This window comes from Bacillus rossius (genome assembly GCF_032445375.1).
Source record: "Bacillus rossius redtenbacheri isolate Brsri chromosome 4 unlocalized genomic scaffold, Brsri_v3 Brsri_v3_scf4_1, whole genome shotgun sequence".
In the NCBI taxonomy this organism is placed as follows: domain Eukaryota; kingdom Metazoa; phylum Arthropoda; class Insecta; order Phasmatodea; family Bacillidae; genus Bacillus; species Bacillus rossius.
This window is the reverse complement of record NW_026962010.1, coordinates 25369697-25387695: the sequence shown is the minus strand read 5'-3', so window position 1 is coordinate 25387695 and position 17999 is coordinate 25369697. Positions and strand designations below refer to the sequence as shown.

At 38.6% G+C, this 17999-nt stretch overlaps 1 protein-coding gene across 1 annotated transcript; it reads right to left on the bottom strand.

Annotated features, from left to right (window-relative positions):
- Positions 1 to 1975: 1975 nt before the first annotated feature.
- Positions 1976 to 17447, bottom strand: LOC134541514 (endo-polygalacturonase-like). The gene is made up of 2 exons (XM_063385020.1): positions 17366 to 17447; positions 1976 to 3290 (listed from the first exon to the last, which is right to left on the bottom strand). Exon 2 carries the CDS (start codon positions 3274 to 3276, stop codon positions 2047 to 2049), a length of 1230 nt encoding a protein of 409 aa, XP_063241090.1. The 5' UTR covers positions 3277 to 3290; positions 17366 to 17447; the 3' UTR covers positions 1976 to 2046.
- Positions 17448 to 17999: the final 552 nt, after the last annotated feature.

Below are 17999 nucleotides of genomic sequence, written 5' to 3'. Positions count from 1 at the left end.
TAGGCTGGTGTACTCTACTTAGTAAAACTTTGCGGCAGTAGCCCGAGGCACCTTTTCTCAGGGGCCAATCTGATCTTTTGCAAGTCTAAGACGATGTTAGCAGCCTGGATGACATTTCTCCCGCTTGCAGTCACATTCCCGGCCTGTCATTATTTCCCTGCATGACTAAATTTGCACACAACAGCTCTGGACGAGCTGTTACCACTTCTCAGAGACGACCTTACAACAGCTCTTCCCGTCACGCATACGTCTTAGGTTCACTCATAGAAAGTCATGTTAGGACGCTCTTTCCCAGCCTCGTGGCGTTTTTTGTCCACCCTCACCTCCCAGCCCCGCCCCCTTTGGGTTCTCAGAATTTAGCCCAGGATCATTACCCTGACGTGAACTCGCCAGGCAGTGGCCTACTTCAAGGACGATTTTCCACAGAAAAAATATGTGCAAATATGGACCACACACGACATCTAGCGGCAGAAATAGTAACTTCTCTTGTCGCCAGCTAGTGGAGCTAACGCCCGCGACACCTGGTGGCGACATTTATAACGTTACTCTTTTTTTCCCCTGTAGGCCGCCAGAGAGCAGCACCGACTGCGCCATTAGCCCCAGGCTGTAGTAAACGCCTCGGGCAAGTCGATCCCTTTTTTTTTCAGACACCCCAACAGGTAGCGCTAAAATCGGCCAGTGCTACCAACTTCGAGATATCGAAGTTAGAGTTTTTTGTGATTCCCACTCAGAGAACTTCGGAACCTTTCGGTCTGGACGCCCTAGTCTTCCCCCCCCCCCACACCTTTTGTTTAAGCTATACCTTTTAATTATGAGACGCGGCCCTTCCGCAGACACTTCGCGTCGCGATTCCAGACGGACTGTTTTAGATTATCGGCGGATCGGCGAGACGTACTACAAGACTTCTGTCCGGTTGTAACCGACGATGTAGTCAATTAGACAAGGGATGCTATCCCTATAAATTCTTTAAGTAGTTTAGTCCGTCTGTACAGTACAGTACAATTATTTTTTTAAATATTTTTTTGAAATGATGGAAACGTCCGCGCCTCCCGCGTTTCCGCGATCTTCAGATCCGGACTTGCTACGCTTCAGAACCTAGGAGCCAACTTCCCTGTCAGGGTCCAAGAGCCGGATGCGGACTTAGCATTTTCACACTCTTCCTCTTCAACAAACAGGCGCCCTGGCACCATGTTGGCTGCTGAACTTCGGGCAGCGAGCCACCGACCTTCGGTGCTACAGTATTTTTTAACCTTTTGGAACCATCTTTAAAATACTAGGTTCGAAGAAATAAGAATTATATAAAACTTTCGTTCTGGACTTCAAGAATTTACAGTGGTATTGTTTGAGCCTCTTTGTACTTATTTTTTTATTTGTTTTCTTTATGTTTAATGAAACCTTTAATAATATAATTTAGGGCCGGCCCATATTTTTTAAAAAAACATATCCGAGAGCTCTTTTAAGTATGTAATTGAAATTTTATGTTAACTCATTTTAATATCTGGTTTTAAGTTTCCTTAAATAAATATGGAGTAATTATATTCAGACGGAATCACACCTTATTTCTGTTCATTCCTCATGTCCTTGTGAATCTAAAAGACCCACTGTTACAGCTGTGTATAATATTTATGATAGTATTTATGTAGTTAATCTGATTTACCTACACTACCTCAACGTAACAAAAATGGTAGCATTTAGCATGATTAACTTTCTATCTGCTTTGTTTTGATTTATGAGCAATTCTGTAACAAAATGGTAATCAGAGCGTGGTTGCTGTAACAACATGCAGGAGTTTCTAATATTTTATGATACAAGATGGAAATCTTTCTTGGGTAGGTGACGAATAATATGATTCATTAGGCTGTGAATGCACAGAAGTTGTTCAGTGCCAGATGAGGATTCATATAATAATTTTAATCATATTTTTAAGCAATGAATTGTTCAAAAAAACCTAATTTTTATTAATAAAAACACAATCTAGACCTCAAAATTACAATTTATTAACATACGAACTAGTTCTCAAGCAAGAATTGTTAATCTAGCGCACAACTACATATACCCAGCCCATCCACAATGACCTGTAGCATCTTCTTTCGCACTTCCCTTGATACTGGCATAGCTTTTGTCCCAAATCGAACCTTTGGTGATGTGCACATCGTTCAATGTGGCCGAAACTTCGTTCGACGAACTGATGCCATGAAATTTAAATCTTCCCTTGGTGACCACCTTCATGTGGTTAAAGGTGATATCGCTATAGTGAGGCACATGGCTGCCGGTGTAGTTCATGTATCTCATGTCCAAGTCAATAGGCTTCATCACCCCTGAAACACAAAGGTTGTTGTAGGTAATGCGCGTCACAAGGCCGCCGTTCAAGGAGCTGCTCTTGATGTGCACGCCATTCAGAGAGCCGACGAAAGTCAATCCTGACACCAGCACATCGCTGATGCCATAGAGGGTGCCACTACCTATCGACATACCATTCCCAGAGCCAAAATGGTTGTTCAGGATGGAAATATGCCGTGAGGGTCCATGGAGGGAGGATATGGCCACGTTGTCGTCACCAACACTTATGTTGCAGTGGGCGATTGTGACGTTTTGTGATCCTGTTGGGTCGATGGCATCAGTATTACGAGCACTGGCAGGGGCTTCGATAGTCACACCCCAAGCTGTGAAGCCATTTGTATTGCTGGTGGCAATATTGAACAGAGGTGAGTTTTTAAGAGTGATCTGGTGTATGGTTATGTCTTCAGAGTCTCTTATATTTATCAGGCGAGGATTGTTCTGGTTTTTTCCCTCAACTAAAGCTATATGAGAGAGATCCCACCAGGTCGTGCTTGTGCCAGTCAATTTCTGGTTTCCCTGTCCATCAATTGTGCCTTTCCCATATATTCCACTTCCTTTGGCTCCGTATATGGCAATGAAAGGATTACAGCTGCCATGGGTACTAACAGTTCCGCAACTTCCTGTACCATACAATTTAGGATTTGGTATAGCTTTAAGTGTCACTCCGCTATCTACAACAAGGCTCACACCAGATGGTATGGTCAGGTGACCAGAGTTAAAAGTGCCAGATGCCAATTCAACAGCTTTTCCTTTCGTGCAAGAGTTGAGAGCCTTTTGAATGATTTCAGTGTCATCTTTGCCACTTGCTTTTAGCGAGATGCAGGTTTGCGGAGTCTTGGGCTCAGAGACTTTTCGTAGATCCTGTGCATGTCCAATATGAACCAAGGCCAAAATCGTGAAGATTGCAAAAATGCCAAACTGATTGGGTTTCTGCATGTTGATTTTATCACCTGAAACAAATAATTAATGGCCTTTGTTAAATTTTAGAACCATTTAGCTTTCTTATTATAAGATAAATAGAATTTTCCATCTGTAGTTACTACTTTTAAAAAATAATATATACAAATTAAAATGTCTTGATTAAATATTTAACTAAACATATTTATAACAGTCTAATGCTTCTAACATTCTTAAAACAATAATCAGCCTGATTATATTAATATATTTTATTACATTAAGTATCAAATATTTTTTATTTATTTTCAAAATAGCGAAACTAAATAAAACAAATACATGTTATCTAACCCAAAAAAGGGAAACACAAAATCCTGTGTGTGTGTGTGTGCACAATTAAAGGTCATAGAGAGTGTTACAAGCAGTTCGAAAGAAGTTTGTTTTAGCCAAAGGCTGATGTGTCACACACTGTGATATAACAGTCCTGCTATGGGCCTGCAGGACCACTACCAGTCAGGAGAGTGGCGGGAGCGACAAGAGGCGCTGCCTGGGAGCATGGACTAGCAGTTGTAGGTGAACCCAGGGCCGCTACCAGCCAGGAGAGTAGCGGGAGTGACAAGAGGCGCTGCCTGGGAGCATGGACTAGCAGTTGTAGGTGAGCCCAGGGCCGCTACCAGCCAGGAGAGTAGCGGGAGCGACAAGAGGCGCTGCCTGGGAGCATGGACTAGCAGTTGTAGGTGAGCCCAGGGCCGCTACCAGCCAGGAGAGTGGCGGGAGCGACAAGAGGTGCTGCCTGGGAGCATGGACTAGCAGTTGTAGGTGAGCCCAGGGCCGCTACCAGCCAGGAGAGTAGCGGGAGCGACAAGAGGCGCTGCCTGGGAGCATGGACTAGCAGTTGTAGGTGAACCCAGGGCCGCTACCAGCCAGGAGAGTAGCGGGAGCGACAAGAGGCGCTGCCTGGGAGCATGGACTAGCAGTTGTTGGTGAGCCCAGGGCCGCTACCAGCCAGGAGAGTAGCGGGAGCGACAAGAGGCGCTGCCTGGGAGCATGGACTAGCAGTTGTAGGTGAGCCCAGGGCCGCTACCAGCCAGGAGAGTAGCGGGAGCGACAAGAGGCGCTGCCTGGGAGCATGGACTAGCAGTTGTAGGTGAACCCAGGGCCGCTACCAGCCAGGAGAGTAGCGGGAGCGACAAGAGGCGCTGCCTGGGAGCATGGACTAGCAGTTGTAGGTGAGCCCAGGGCCGCTACCAGCCAGGAGAGTAGCGGGAGCGACAAGAGGCGCTGCCTGGGAGCATGGACTAGCAGTTGTAGGTGAGCCCAGGGTCGCTACCGAAGAGGGCTGGCAGAGGACCACAACTTCTAGAGGGCCGGTCCCTGCAGGGTATATCCACGGGGACGAACTTAATCAGCTGCCTGGTAGGATAGAAATGCAATCAAGATTTAAAGAATGCATGTAAAGTGTGTATTTTTTTGATGACGAGAAAACGTAACTAAACGACCAAAATAATTTTAGCGTGTTTCATAAAGTTGTGTACAAACTTGGAATTTCTGATCCAAAAATAGGAATATTAAGATAGGACACCCAGGGTCCACCTAAAACAGGAATGTCCCGAGAAGCTGTTGGTAATAATTCTACAGTGTAGGATGTTACAGCATTCACGTGAATTAGTATAAAATATTTATGAACGAATTAACTGAAAGAAAGTTAACATGGTGCCATGGTCCAACCACAAAATGTGTCTCAGAAATTCTGTGTATTTTTAGTTGCATTTTATAACTATTTTAAGTATAAAAATTACAAAAGAAAATATCTAGTTGAAACACTCCAACCCCATATATTCATCGCTTCGCCAGTCTACTACCTTTCTCTCGTAACACAACACAGTATTTACTCGTTCGAAATGGAATTAGCGAAATCACAAGAACTTACACTCACTCACTAACTTAGTAATTAACTCAGCCACTAGACAACTTGGGAACGCGCATCAGTCGGATTTAGAGTATATTGGACACAGTGGTGCATCTACAGTGTGTCCATAAAATAACATTCCAGTTATAAAATTTAATAGTGTAAACTGTAAGCATTGTAGATTGTTTGTTCAAGGTCACAGTTAAAGATTAATTCAAACAGTTTTAGATAAGCGCTGTCGCGAATAATGCTTTGTTGTTTTCTCGCTTGCAGCGCGAAAGAATAGCCCATTCCCCAATTAGTGGAGTGTGAACCTGTAAACTTTATTTGGCAACAGGATGAAGCTCCTTCCCATTGGAATGTCTTTGTACGAGAGTGGTTGAACGTTTTAGTCCCTGACCGTTGGATTGGTCATAATGGTTGAGACGACAGAGCTCTTTTTGTTGCCTCCACGAGCACCTGACCTAATGCCATGCGATTTTTTTTTTCCTTTTGGGGCTTAATAAAAGAACGTGTCTACGTTCCGCCGCTATCTAATGATTTGCCAAAGTTGATATACATAATTGAAGAGGCTATTGCTTTCATTACTCTGGACGTGTTAACCAAAATGTGAGAAGAATTGTACTTTAGGTTGGATATGTGCGGTATAACTAAATGTGCACATACTGAACATTCTTGAAAAAAAACTAGGTTAATTTACCTTCAATTTGATGCATGATTTGCTGTCAATAGTCTAAATTTAACTGTTATAATATATCAATGAAACTGGGACATTCTTTTATTGGCATCCTGTAGTTTGTTGACAACGAGTCGATTAGGTTATAAGTTATAACACATAAAGAATGACATATAACTTTCGAAACTGCCTTTCTCTGTGACTTTGCCTAAAACGCTTTGGCATGCGCGTTCATGTCTAGCTTGCTCGGAGGGAATTTTGTGGCTGTCATGCACTCACACACATACAGAGCATCCCTTAACTCATCGTCAAACCGAAAATAGTTGATAGCCAGTAGGCTAAACAACGGTTCTGAATCAAAAACCAAAATTTAAATTTTTCGGATGATAGGTATATTTACTCATTTTGACGTGACAACGTCTAATAAATCGATGAACGCCGGCTGCACGCACGAAAAAGTGTCCCGTTACGCACATTGTCCCACTACGATGTGTCCCATTACGCTCATTGTCTTCCGCGGAAACCAGGCACTCGTTAATACATATTTTCCTTTGTTTATCGCGAGGGGCGTTATTATTAATGAATTTGAATTATAAATAAAATTTCGTGCCCGGGTATCACAATTGCATATCATTTTGAGCACTGGAAGACATAAAAACGTAAAATATTCTCGACGAATTTTAATCTCTGCCCCAGCGCACCACGAGCATCTGGGTTGGAGATTAAAGCCGAAATTCTTTCTTAAACTTACTAATACTTTTTTATTAACTCAAGGGCATTTTTATTAAATTCTGCGTTTAATTTCACGACGAACAAACTTCGTCGTTAAATGTGTAATTGCGAAAAATCGTAAAACAATCTCGACGATCTTGAAGTTAGTATAAACATGGCGGCCGACTAGCAGTCGACAATATATTTTTAATTTCCCGCCTACCACTATAAGAAATAAACATGGCGGACTACATACGGTTTTTGAAACTTCCACAACACAAAACAAAATTTTTATAAATATATATACAACATCCAGTGGGGGATCCAGGATTTTGGTTTGGGAGGGGCTTGACCCAGCTGAGGCTAGGCTTTATCAAGGCAAACACTAAAACAATAGTGGACCCAGATGCTTTTTTGGGGGGGGGGGGGGGGGGGCGGCTTGAGCCCCTTAGCCCCCCCTCTGGATCCGCTACTGACAACATCTGAAACTATCATTTCAAAGATGGCCTCGTGGCCGTGCGGTTAGCATCGCTGACTATCAATATAAAGGTTGACAGATCGATTCCCACCGCCGCGATACTCTTCATTTTTGTACTTGTAAAAATAAATATGGCACGCGCGACACTACAAAAGTAATAAACATATTTGAATTAATTATTGAAAATAAAAGTAAATTTATCAAGTAAATTGTAGATTTTATTTCACTCCTTCTTTGTATCCATACAAAATAGTGATAATTCAATAAAAATGATTCAATTTTATTCATAAAAGTATGCAGAGGTAGATTTTATCATACAAAAGATAGAAAAATTAAAACAAAATTACTTCCTCAAAGAATAACATATTTTTAATGTTTAAATGGTTTGGTTGCAAAAACCTATTACGGCTCAGTCTCAGGCCGAATTGGATATTTCATTTTATTCTGGATCAATCATTTCATCAATGTTTTGTTATGACGTCACGTTAAACTATCGTCCGTAAACCGACTTTACAGACAACCAATTATTTTTTAAATTCCCTTTCTGCACCAAATTATTGGATAATGTGACTAAAATGTTTTCTACGCAATCATAAATAACCTTACTATTAAAAACAGTTCAAAATATTATTAAATATGCTAAATTTTTGAAAATATAATGTGAAATTTTACATCAAAAATTCAAAATTCAAAATTCCTCAAAATTGTTTGCCTTTTAAAGGACTAAATGTCCCCAACGAGGCTTCAATTCCCCATTTACCAGCCTCCACTATATCCTGGAGGGTACCTTTGACCTTGAAATCGTCCCTGGCCGCTATGTTGGATTGACATCAAGTCCACCAGTTTGTTTTCTAGAACTTTCCATCTTTTTATAATATTACATGTAAATAATTTATATCCGCTATTGTGTAGTAGTGACGATCATCATAACGTCAACTGTCGTAGTATCCGCCATCTTGTCAGAAATTTTGGCCACCAAATTGAAAATAAATAATTATTAAAATATAAAATTAAAAAACAGTAACTTTTTTATAAAAGGAATTTCTTCGGTTATCATCATGAAACGGAAAGCTCCTTTCCACTAAACATATATCTCCATACTATAGGGGGTGCCTCCCATTTCAGGTCAAGATTTTATATTTACAGTAATTACAGATAGACTTGTAGACTTTTTCAATTGTTTAACTTTCACGAAATGAAAAAATATATACAGCGCATACTTTTTGCATAATTAGCTGCCAAAGTCACAATTTTAACGTTGTCGTTTGTACAAATAAGGAGAATTTAATTTATTGCAGAACTGAAACTTTTTAGGTTTAACTGCAATGCCACTGGCTACTTCAAGAAATAGTTTTAATTTCTTTCAGAAAATGTTAATTAATTTTACCTGGCATTTCAAAATTCTCATATTTGTTACGATTTTGACAGCCAAGAAACATGAAATGAGTTGTTGTGATAGAAATGCAAACCATACCTACCGTACCATGAAGTAGCCAGTGGCATTGCAGTTAAATTTAAAAAGTTTCAGTTCTGCAATAAATTAAATTCTCCTATTTGTACAACCCAAAAACGTTTAAAAATGTGATTTTGGCAGCTAATTATGCAAAAAGTATGCGCTGTATAATTTTTTTCATTTCGTGAAGTTAAACAATTAAAAAAGGTCTAAAATTTGATCAGTGATTAATATGAATATAAAATCATGACCTGAAATGGGAGGCACGCCCTTAATAACCTAGTGAAAAACAGTAACAATTAACACCTAAAAATTTCACATTATAGTTTTCTTCCACGAAGCAAATAAAAACTTGATCTGAAGATCAAAATATATTGCGTGAAGTTAAGTCAGCATTGAAGCATATTTTCAATCACCAAACGTTTAACCATTCACCGTATTTATTGTTTTCATTTGAATGAAACCGGAGGCAAGTCAAATAAAAAACGCATTATTTTGTGCCTGGCTATTACATCTAATACCTAACAAAAATTTCTAAATGAGAAAGCTTACAAGAAAACGAATTTCCTGTCAGGCAGCACATTTCGTTACTACACTGAAAATCATAATTGGGGGAAATTTACTAATTTTTTGTTTGATATAGGATTGTAACGATATCGGTAGATGTTAAACTTAAGCTGTTATTGGTAGATACAGAATAATTAAATGTAAAACGATAATTAATGCAAAGAGCTATTTTAATATTTCTTCGATTTTTCTGAAGAAAGTTTTTATTTGTTAATTTTTTGCTTTATGACGAAATTAGTTAAGTTTTTTTTAGCAGGAGAAGTTTTTATTAGATTTTTTCTAGTTTATTTCTGTTAAATCTAAGTTGAGATCGAAACCACAACAGCCAAAATAGCAGGACATAAGCAACATTAGTGATTAATGTGTTCCTGTTTTAAGTATAAAACACATCCCAAGTACCCACGGAGCAAGCGCGCAGCTTTTTCCGTGGTATGTTTTCTCCAGGGCCATTCAGAAAACCAGCAAACGCAATAAAAAAAACGGAATTATAACTGAATGATTACATTTCCCGGCTCACAGCACACCACCACCAGCTTCACGAGGCGACTACAATGCCATCTCGTGTCTGGCAGCTCTACTAGCAACGGAAAATTCCAATGGTACAAACACATAACTAGAGGTAGTGGGCAGCTTTCCGCGGCCTGGAACTCTTTGCGAGCCTCCTCGCTTGACGCAACATGGCAGTCAGGCGGAGGGGCTCGCTATAGCGATGATGATCTCCCTGTAAGACGGCCATAACCCGGTCGCCTGGGGTTGCGTCATTACGCAATGTATCTGAGCTGGCTTGGCGACTTCCATAAATATTATTTATATTCATTGTCAATACTAAGCATAACTACTAATCAAGTAATACATAAGATAACAAATTTGATACATATATTCTATATTTCAAATAAAGATGCAATTATTAAAAAAAAAACTTAAAGTATTTATCCATAATGGGGTGAAAAGGGAGAAATTTAATTATTTTTATTATTATTCAGTGCATATGGCCAATTTTAACTGAAAATTTACATGTTAAATTTGGTATAATATAAAACATTTAAAAAGGCGCGTGTTTCAATTTTATATATATATATATATATATATATATATATATATATATGTGTGTGTACTCTCGCATCAAACGAAAATGAGGTAAGTGTGATTGTAAAATAAGGGGTGTCCATAAAAGAATGTCCCAGTTTCAAGGGTATAATATAACAGTTTAATTTAGACTATTTAGAACAAGCCATACATCAAAATGAAGGTAAACTAACCTAGCTATTATACAAATGTTCAATATGCGCACCTTTAGTTATACGGCACATTTTCGATTTAAAGTCCAAATATTCCCACATTTTGGTTTACAAGTCCGGAGTAATGGAAGCAATAGCCTATTCAATTCTGTGTCACAACTCTGGCAAATCATGTTGCCAAATAAAGTTTACACGTTCAACCTCTTCTAAGTAAATAGGAAAATAGTCATTATTCCGCGCTGCAAGCGAGCGAGAAAACCACAAAGCATTATACGCGCATTCGCTTATCTAAAACTATTTGAGTTACTCTTTAATTAATGTGATTTTTAACCTACACTCTACAACGCTTACAGTAGATAATATTAATTTTTGTAACTGGAACATTCTTGTAGGGACATATGGTATACCTTTAACCTTTAAGTTCATAAAAAAGGGAGTTATAAAATTAGCACATGAAATTTATACTAAAAAACAAACAGGCTTAAGCCAAACAACAGATAAAATTTCAACCAAAGTTAGTTTATTTATGAGTTGAAGTAAATCAAATAGTTTGTGCAATAATAGTGCATCAAAAATATCCTGGAGGTTGCGCAAGTGATTCTGCGGGTAATTAGCTGGTAAGAAGACATAATTCTTAAATTAACTCCCAGGTATTGGAATGAAAGTAAGAATCTCGCTTTATTTTTTTTAACTAATAAATGGAGAGTATCGCTGAATTATTATCTGAGATTATATATTTTTGGTACAATATTCTAACTTATCAAAATAAAACGTGATAATTTATCTGAAAATAAATTATTATAATATAAAGCTTTGGAATAACATTCAAATACAGAAAGTACTGTTCATACAATAAATGTGATGGTATTGCTGCAGGGACGAGCAGGGTACTGCCGAACGGCACAGCTTCTAATGCCCTAACAGACACAGATAGTAGTTGTTGCCAGGGAGATCTCTTATCGCTCTACCGGGAGTTCGTCGCCTTTGACAGCTTGGAAGGACAGGCCACTGCTGGGAAGCACTGCTTTAATGCCATAACAGCCACAGACAGGCTTTTTCACTCTGTCTTTCTTGTGATCGCCAGGAAATCTCGGACTACTCTACCACTGGTTTTTCGCCTCTGCCAGCTCGGAACGACAGGGCACTGCATGTTGCACAGCGTCTATTGCCCCAACAGCTACAAACAGTCGTTGTCATTCTGCTCCTTTTGTGATCGCCAGAAATTTCTCTGACTGTTCTAGTGGGTGTCGTTGCCTCTGACATCTTGAGATGCGTGTGGAGTGTTATTTTTGCATGACAAATACAAGATGCGATATGGTCATCTGTAAGGACCCCAGAAAATGGTAAATAAAACTGGCTCATTTCGGTGTAAAAAAATGACAAAAGCGGTGCAAAAAACTGGTGTAAAAATTAGCAAGCGGTGCAAAAAATCGGTGTAAAAATAAGCAATCAGTAGAGTCCCAAAAAATTGTGAAAAAATTATGCCATTGGCGGTGTAAAAAAAAACATCATAGCCTTACTGCTTCCTTATTTGCCTGGCCAATTTTTGGGACATAAGTTTCTCTAAGAGTGTTGGCTGATGATGGCAAATCCCCTGCACCTAAAATGTATACATAACTTACAATATACTTATAAATAGGTAGCATTTATAAGGTTATCGCTGAAAATATTAATGGGCTAATTTACTCAAAAGAATTCTTAGCCAAACCTAACCTAACCTTTTCTAGATTAGGTACTGCTGGATTACAGAGTCAAACCATCAATCAATCAGTCAAAAATATCTTGTGGTGTGCTCACCATTTCACAATGCAATCCATCCTATTTATGTGTTTGTTAATCTGAGGTACTTGCATATTTATTTAAAGTAAAGGTAAGTTAATCGATAATATTGTAGGCCTACATATGCTTATGAACTTTTATTAGAGGGGGAAAACATTTCTAAATAAATAAGGCTAACCTTCAACATGGGTGTTACACCATTCCCTCATAGCTGGATGATCAGCTTTTTCCAAAGGAATGTTAACTTACAGCATCATATTAACAAAATCAGAAAAAAAATTCTTGTTTTCTGCACTTTAAAGCTTGTTTGCTTTATTCACGCTGTCGCCTATCGAGATTTGTTTAGACACGGTAGAATGCTTGACAAAATAATTGTCTTTTTTGTTTTGTTTTGTGTGTGTCATTTGCCACATGCTTTTTGCACGTGTCTTTGCGTGTACAATCAACCCGCACGTTGCAGAACTTGCACATCATAATTTTGTCCCGCTGATCAAAAATATAAAATCATCCGATTTTATCTCTCTTTCGCGATCAAACATTGTCGAAGTTTTCGGCATCTTAGCCACAAATTCAATTGTATCACAAAACTTACAAAATGTGGACTCCCTTATCTATGATGTGGACGGTAGTTGTAAACACTCATAGATAATGTGCACGCAAAAATGACTGCCATCTTAGCTCGATGCGATTAAATTAGGTTAGAAAAATCGACACCAGTACGCCTTGCGGCAGAAACGACCATTATTCAAAACACGAAAACTGTGGAGTCAATTTGTTATGTTGGTAGTGCGCACATATCGATTGTTGACAATTTTTACATTTTGTTTTCATTTGCGATGGCAAGATTTACTGTTTGTAAACAGAGTAATAAAAATACGTGAATTTCAGTAACGTGTCAAAACGAAGATAATATCACGGCACTAGTCTTTTAGTCTATGTTTATTTCACGCCTATGTTTATGATGGCGTAAATAAATAGAACTTACGACATAAGGACACTATTTTGTGCGAAAAAGCGCGAATTTCGCGCGAAAATTCGTGAATTTCGCGACTATGTCAAAATCAAAGGAAAGTCGCAAAATTCGTTTAAAGTATCAAATTTTCGCGTTATTTCGTGAATTTCGCGCTTCACCATATTTCGGGGTCTCTAGTCATCTGCAATGGACAGCCTACTGCGAGGGGCGGAGGCTGGACTGCAGCTCTGGATGGTTGCTGGATGCGCGGGGAATAATTAGGCTATTACTAGCTTACTGACGATCAGGTTGGAGTCGCTGGCATCTTCGTAGAATTAGGATAAGAAGCTATTGCCGTTGTAAACCGAAATGTGAAACAGCAATAACCCCGGGACTGCGTAGCTAGTCGAAGGTTTAGCAGTTTGAAGAATAGGTGCGAATACAATATAGTATGTCCATAAAATAATATCCCAGTTATTGTAAAAGTTTTGGTTCACGGTCACAATTAAAGAGTAATTCAAACAGTTTTAGATAAGCGCAGGCACGAATATTGCTTTTTTATTTTTGCAGCGCGAAAGATTTGCAATTTCTCTAGTTAGTAGAGAGTGAACCTTTTAACTGTATTTGGCAACATGAAGCCCCTCCCCATTGTAATCTCTTTGTATGAGAGTGGTTGAACTTCGAAGTGCCCTGACCGTTTGATTCTTCGTAATGGTCGAGACAACAGAGCTCTTTTTCGCTGGCCTCCACGATCATCTGTCATAAGGCCATGCGATATTTTCCTTTGGTGCTTTATAAAAGATCGTGTCTTCGTTCCACTGCTACCGAATTATTTGCCAGAGTTGAGACACAGAACTGAAGAGGCTATTTCTTCCATTACTCCGGACGTGTTAAGCAAAGTGTGAGAAGAATTTGACATTAGGTTGGATGAGTGCCGTGCACATATTGAACATTGGTAATAATAAATAATAGTTTCAAAAACTAAAAACACGCTTTATATAGAAAACCAAACTAAAAAATAGAAAATAAATTTTAATAAATTGGAATTAAGAATAGTGTAAATTTTTTTTATAAATATAAATTAATAATAGTGTAAATAAGAAAATAATGTATTTTATTTTAAAAAATGCGTGGGGTGCATGGTGTCAATAGTTATAAATATTTTATTGACAGATATGAGTAGAAGGTTTATCATTTCGATAATATCTTAAAAAGCACCCCACGCCTTTTTTTAAAAAATAAAATACATTATTTTCTTATTTACACTTTTGTTAATTTATATTTATAAAAAAAAATTACACTATTCTTAATTCAAATTTATTAAAATTTATTTTCTATTTTTTAGTTTGGTTTTCTATATAAAGCGTGTTTTTAGTTTTTGAAACTATTATTTATTTTCTACTTTTTAGTTTGGTTTATTTATAAAAGTGTTTTTTTTTCTCAATTTCTTCCAGGTAAAAATCCTTAAACTGTAAGTTTTGCTCTCTATCCAAATATGTTTTTTGATATATCATCTGTCAAACTTATCCATATTTTCCGTGTTTGATGTATTTTATTTAATGATTTACTGACCTTGGCATAGTTTGGAGTATTTGTAAAGGCCTTTTCACAATACCGCGATGCGACGCGATCTGGCGACGCGATGTAGCGAAGGCAGCGACGTAAATATATGTCGCCAGCTAGTGCACTTCATAATAGCGCGACGCGATCGCCATGCAGCTGGCAAAAAAAAACCGAACCAGCCTGCACTCTGCTGCTGCTCCCCAGTGGTGATATTTTACAACATGGTTGTAAACAAAAGTTTTTGGCGGTAATAATCAGATTGTTATTATATTTGTACACTGACTGACTGGTAGAAGCATTTAATTATGGATATGAATCGCGAAGCCCATTATAATATATTTCTAACCAAGCATTATTTTTCTCCATCTAATTACAATATTTGTTAGGTACTAGAAACATCGTACAAACACGGCTTTTTCTGAACTTCATCAATCAGACGCTCTTCAAAACTCATTTCAATTGAACAAAATCGACGTGTTGTTTACTAACGTTACTTAGATGCATCAATACATCGTTTCTTAACTCTTGTTTTCAGTTCTTCTTTACCACAATCTTGTTTCTGATTGGCTGTTATTTCTGACGTCATTAGCGACATCGCCGAAGCGACGAAACAGCTTCGTCGCCAAGTGAGCTGTCGCGCATCGCGGGCGATGTAGTTGTGATTGGCTGGTTTGGTATGACGTCACGTCACATCGCGCCGCGTGGCGTCGCGTCGCGGTATTGTGAAAAGGGCTTAACTGCTTGGTGTAGATTTGCAGGTTGGTGTTCGAGTGGAATTTCAAAAATCTGCCCATCAGGTGTAGCTATTGAGGTTATGCATATGGTGTTTGATTTCCCATCTGCTGTTGGTTTCACAGCAAAATCAAACCTCAATTTTTCCATGTTTCGTGAAATATTGGCATAAAATGTTGTTTTATAATAATGTTTCACTCTTGGTTAATTGGTAAAAATGAAACAAAGACGTAATTGTGTTTCTCTATTTAACGAAAGAAACAACATTTAAAGCCCTTATTTCAGTTTTTTTTCTTCACATTTTTACAAATATAGATAATATTCTCTTCAAGAAAGTATATTGTTCACAATAATCATAACCCACTCTCAATTTTCATTTAATTAAATGTCACAATATTTATTAGCAGGCTTTGTTTATATCGCGCCAAAGACAAACTGAAAGAAAAGAGTTTGCACATGAGCGAAATGGTTTTCTGTACATATATGTCTTTGTTTCATTTTACCAATTATATAAATTTACAGAAATCTTATTTTGCAAATTGATTAATGGAATAATCTTATCAAATTAGTGTATTGTCATCGGTCCTCGATAAATCTACAAAGTTTCAATGAAATCTGGCCGTTTAAAGTGGGTCAAAATCGCACCCAAAGGAGTCAGTTACAAACATACAGGTGAAGCTAATATAAAACGTGTAAAAACTAGGTTAGTTAACCTTCAGTTATATGTATGTTTTGTTGTTAATAGTCTAAATTAAACAGTTATATGGGACATTGTACTACAACTCTGCGCATCGCCGGCTATGAGAGCGGAGTGAGTGGCTAACATACCATCTTTCATGCCTTGCACAAAGGAATGCATAAGACCGAGAGAGAGAATATGTACGGGACGAAGTACCAGCGTTACCCGGTCTTCTGGGACAGGGCTGGTGACGCTAGTGGGCGCACATGTGGCAGCACTGCTCTGCGACTCTGACCGACCACTCTCTTTTCCTCGGCCGAATTAAACACATGTCAATGCCGAGCTTCATATCTGACTACCAGTTTCATGCTCGAACACGTGTCCACATGGACCATCTCGCACAACACCACACTGCATGCCTCACCAGAGATTAACTGGCAACTTGCACTGCAGCACACGTGCAAGCCACCATTGCTCACCAACACAGAACAATCCCTCGCGCCAAGCAAACAAAAGTAATTTCAGAGTACTCTTGGTCCACATGGCCACTTATCCTACAGAACACGCCTTCCGATCCAAGCGATTCGACGAAATAGTGGGCGGGGTGCCTAATATACACAGAGTGAGTAGTAGACATTTCTGTTTCTTGTCTCACGACACACTAAATTCCCCGATGGCAGTGTGATCGATTGGCGCGGGAGAAGAGCGATGGATAGATGGAGGAGGAGAAAAAGAAGTATAAGAAGTAATTTTTACTATTAAAGAACGTATTCACGTGAATTTGTATTGACCGCTCTTCTATTCTTTGACACAATATCCGCAACGAGACATGCCGACAATGGCGCACAGACGCCTGTTCTAGCGTGCTCATTCAGCCCACATGGAGAGACTGCTCTGGCGTAGGCCATTAAGATTAATTAAAAACGTGATTGACAGCCAAATATCGAAGCTTGTACTGCACAGTAAAAGAAACGGTCTGAGCGAATTTCACCAGTTTTCTCTGCCATTTCGTGGCCTAACACCATACAATATACGCGAATCATTACGAAGTCACATGAACTGCTTGAGAACGCATTTGACATAACTTATACCCAAACAATGCAACTGACGACTTACTGTCAAACAAGTTGATATGAATTATAATTTTGATAAGGATTATGTGTATACTTCTAAGAAATTTTGTATGATTACATGATTATACTAACAAAAACTAATGTATGCATAAACAATACTTGTTTTAAAAAGTTTCATTACGCTATATATGTGTGTTTCGTTAAATAATAAAAAAAGTATGTTTAAAATTGAAAATATCTAATGAATCAAAAAAACTAATTTTGTTTTGATAACCAAAAATATTTAAATAAACTAATACAATATAAATTTAACATACGCACCTTCTATAGTTACAACATAAGATATGGCTGCCCACTTGAACTTGTAAAGTTATGTGATGTTAATTTACGTTCGCACGGTACTTTATGTGCCTACAAATGTTAGCACCACCACAAGTTATATTTAAGGTCATTACAATCACATATAAGATAATGGTCCCACTTGAACTATCGACCATGAGAAGTGATTGCTTAAGTTTCACATTCCCACACAAGAAAGGCTGTTACTGACAAGAGATAAGATAGGGTCGAGGTTTCGTGAACGAAATGGCAAAAATTAAATTTTTATCTTGGACTTTTGATCAAGCACATTGTAAAGATATCGAGATTATGCTTTCAGGGCCTTCATAATTAAAAAAAAACTATTATCATTGCTTTTGTGTGGTCCTTCCAACTTTAAATTTCACAGGCGGCTTAACCGCGGCTAATATTTCAGCACCGGGTGCCGTGCGCCACCCCCCATGCTTATTCGCGCATGACATTGCCCGCACGCACGGTCTCAGGTGCTCTCAGCCAAGTCCCACGGCATGCCACCAGGCACGACACGGCACGGCGAGACACAGGCATTGTCTGGACCTGCCTGCGAGCCGGGATTACCACCGTCTTGCCCTGTGTCAGGTTATTCACTACCTTCAGT

Coding starts and splice junctions, on each gene's coding strand:
- LOC134541514 (XM_063385020.1), bottom strand. CDS start 3,276: ATGCAGAAACCCAATCAGTTTGGCATTTTTGCAATCTTCACGATTTTG.